The sequence below is a fragment of the Populus euphratica genome, unplaced genomic scaffold (assembly GCF_000495115.2).
Source record: "Populus euphratica unplaced genomic scaffold, PopEup_1.0 scaffold4323.1, whole genome shotgun sequence".
Lineage (NCBI taxonomy): Eukaryota > Viridiplantae > Streptophyta > Magnoliopsida > Malpighiales > Salicaceae > Populus > Populus euphratica.
This window is the reverse complement of record NW_011504127.1, coordinates 1-3,093: the sequence shown is the minus strand read 5'-3', so window position 1 is coordinate 3,093 and position 3,093 is coordinate 1. Positions and strand designations below refer to the sequence as shown.

The 3,093-nt window shown below is 32.1% G+C and overlaps 1 protein-coding gene across 1 annotated transcript; it reads right to left on the bottom strand.

The window, feature by feature from the left end:
• Positions 1-2,236: 2,236 nt before the first annotated feature.
• Positions 2,237-3,087, bottom strand: LOC105120007 (amino-acid permease BAT1 homolog). The gene is made up of 2 exons (XM_011018199.1): positions 2,758-3,087; positions 2,237-2,656 (listed from the first exon to the last, which is right to left on the bottom strand). Exons 1-2 carry the CDS (start codon positions 2,898-2,900, stop codon positions 2,392-2,394), a joined length of 408 nt encoding a protein of 135 aa, XP_011016501.1. The 5' UTR covers positions 2,901-3,087; the 3' UTR covers positions 2,237-2,391.
• Positions 3,088-3,093: the final 6 nt, after the last annotated feature.

Below are 3,093 nucleotides of genomic sequence, written 5' to 3'. Positions count from 1 at the left end.
TATTATCATTATCTTGTTGCAGAGAAATATTATCTTTTTGACTTGGGATATCCAAATAAGTATGGTTACTTGAAATCATATAAAGATGAGAGATATCATCTTCTAGAATTTCATCAACGAGGACAACCACAAAGTCGGAAAAAAAATATTCAACTGTGTCTATTCATCGTTATGATATGTAATAGAACGTATATTTGGAGTTTGAAAGAAAATGTGGAAAATCTTGCAAAACATGTCAATATTTCCTTACAAAACACAAGTTCAAATTGTTGTGGCATTAATAGCACTGCATAACTACATTCGAAGGATGTCGATCCAAGATGTTGAATTTAACGAGTTTGATCGTCATCCTAATTTTGTTCCTGCTAATACTTTTACTGACGTTGTTACACAATCACAAATATGTGGACACCAGAGGACTTCGTGTATGTATTATATTCGTGATGAGATTGGAAAAAGTTTGATGGGACAATACTGTTCATTTTTTTAAATGAATAATTTTCTTTTTATACCGATTATTGTTTGTACTAAATGTTATTTTTTCTATTAAAACAAACAATAAATTAATTTATGTTTTTTTGAGTCATTTTATATACAATACCAATCTCAACCTCAACCATAATTTTAACCAAACACATATTTTATATGAACCAATCACAGGAAAAATAACTTTTTTAAAATCATTTTTTTCAAATTATAACCATAATAATTATTATAAAATCAAACACACTCAGAGTTTGCTACGCTTGCGGTTACAACGCAGGTTTTTTTGGGTTGATGACACAATATGTGGTTTGCATCTAAACAAATATATTAAAATTGTAATGGCACCTAAACATGAAAGCTAACACATAACCTAACACAGTTTAAACTGAGACTACTTGCCTAAGTGTGGAGTATGGAGTGTAAACACGTATCAAGAATAGCTGGTTGAAACTCCCATGCTGATAACTCCAAGCAGAATACTCGGTCGCGAGTTTTCATCAAAACAAGTTGGAAGTTTCGAGTTGCGATCGTGGAAAGGCAATCATATATGCCTTGTGACGAAAAAAAATTAAAAGGAGCAATCCTATTCCTATAATTCAACAAATCTAAAAATGAGTAATTAGCAGTCCTATCTTTATCAAGCATGGTTGATTTTCTCTTTTTTTTTAAAAAAAAAGTGAAGTATATGTTGTAACCATTAATAAACGAAACATAGTTAGAATTGTGTTTTTTTTTAAATTTAATAAAGAATTATTTTTAAATTTTTTTGATGCACTGATATTAAAAATAATTTTTAAAAAATAAAAAATATATATTATTTTAATATATTTTTAAATAAAAAATATTTTAAATTAGCAAAGTTGAAGGTTTATATCTTTTATTAGATGCTGGGTCCATTCTAGACATTTGATTGGAAAAGCCCTCCTGGATTCTATTTTAACAGATTGGGCCTTAAAACCATCAAGTCTCTACATTCGGCTAACGGCTTTAGTTATATTAAGAGAATATAGAATTTTTTTATTAATAATTTGATTATAAACTTTATGTGGGGTCTTTTGTTTTTTTACCTAACACCTATTTTGAGTACACATTTTTTTTATGTCCAAAACACCTGGTAAATATCTTAAAAATCTTATTAAACTAATCTAGGCTACAAAAAACATAAAAAACCGCTCAAAACACAGGATTCACCAAGCACAATTTTTTTTTATCAAACTTAGATATGATTTTATAGGTGTTTTCAAGATGAAAAAACACCTAATATTAATTTTTCTTATCATATAAAATTATTTAATATAAAAAAACAATTATTATAGAGGCTGAATTCATCCCCAGCAAATACTTTCTTTCTCTAAATCAAAATGAGGGGCTTGAATGAATTTTAATAGAAATTTTCAGTCTATCACATATATTATTTGTTTTTTTCACTCATATCCCCTTTCTTTTAACTCAAGCCTCCCTTGCCAAAAAAAAAAAAAAAAACAAGTAATTAAGTTTTAATTTGGTTTCAAAAGGGTTCTATCATGCAAAATAAAATTTAAGGATGAAATTGAATTTTTTTAAATTGCAGCATTATAATTAACAGTGAGATGGGAGAGGATACACGTTATTTTTTTTTAACACTAAAAACACCGTACGTTTTTGCATTATGTATAGTAATGTATAATGAGGTTTTTCCAAGTTTTTACTTTCTGTGTTTATAATTTTAGTTCTTAAAATTATTAGTGAATGCTGCCTAACAAGAATTGCATAACGAAGCCCAATGACCTTATACTCCACTCATCGTTTTATCACTGGTCAGATACATGCATAGGTTTAAATTAAACAGATCACGGGATCTCCATCAACTACTTTAATTAAATAAAAAAAGGCGAGCTAAGAAGAAATAAGAAGGAAGAAGCGCACTTACCAGCCAGTGAGCCAAGAAGCAAGAGGCCCCCAATCTTTGCCACAAAGCCTTGCACTCCAAAAGTAAAGCCCGCCAGAAGTAGGATAAGCGGAACAAATCTCAGCCATAGACACCCCCACGGTGAGGGTCAGCATACCCACTACTGGCCACCCATATACCATCGTAACTGGCCCACCGTAGGTTAGACCCGAACTGTACATCGTTGTCAGACCGGTGAGGACTGACACAATGGAGAAGGTCACTGAGAAATTCGCAATTAGCCTACACGAGTCGCAAGATAAACAAGCCATATTCAGCGGAAAATAAAACATAGACGGGAAGTTTAATTTATCAAGAGATGATCAAGGAAAGGATATACGCACGAGAGGGTACGGCTAAGTTCTTGCTTGTAACCCAGCTGTTTCAATCGACTGTCATCGGAAGCATTAACAATGCCATCATCATCCCGAAGGGGGAGATAAACACCTGCTGTATCTTCATTCAGATCTGTCGTTCCGCCTCCCATCTCTTGAGAAGCTGAAAGGGAGAGTGTGATGTTTTGTTTCTGAATTTCTCAAAGATCGATGTCCAAGCCTTTAACATCGATTGATGTTCTTGTTTCTATAAGGGAGTTTGGTTGCTGTAAAAAGGAGCGATTCCAATCTAACAGTCAAACAGACAAACAACTCCTTTCTTGTAAATTCCTTGCCTGATTTGCC

Coding starts and splice junctions, on each gene's coding strand:
- LOC105120007 (XM_011018199.1), bottom strand. CDS start 2,900: ATGGGAGGCGGAACGACAGATCTGAATGAAGATACAGCAGGTGTTTAT. Junction 2,657..2,757: donor GAACTTAGCCGTACCCTCTC/GTGCGTATATCC, acceptor CGACTCGTGTAG/GCTAATTGCGAATTTCTCAG.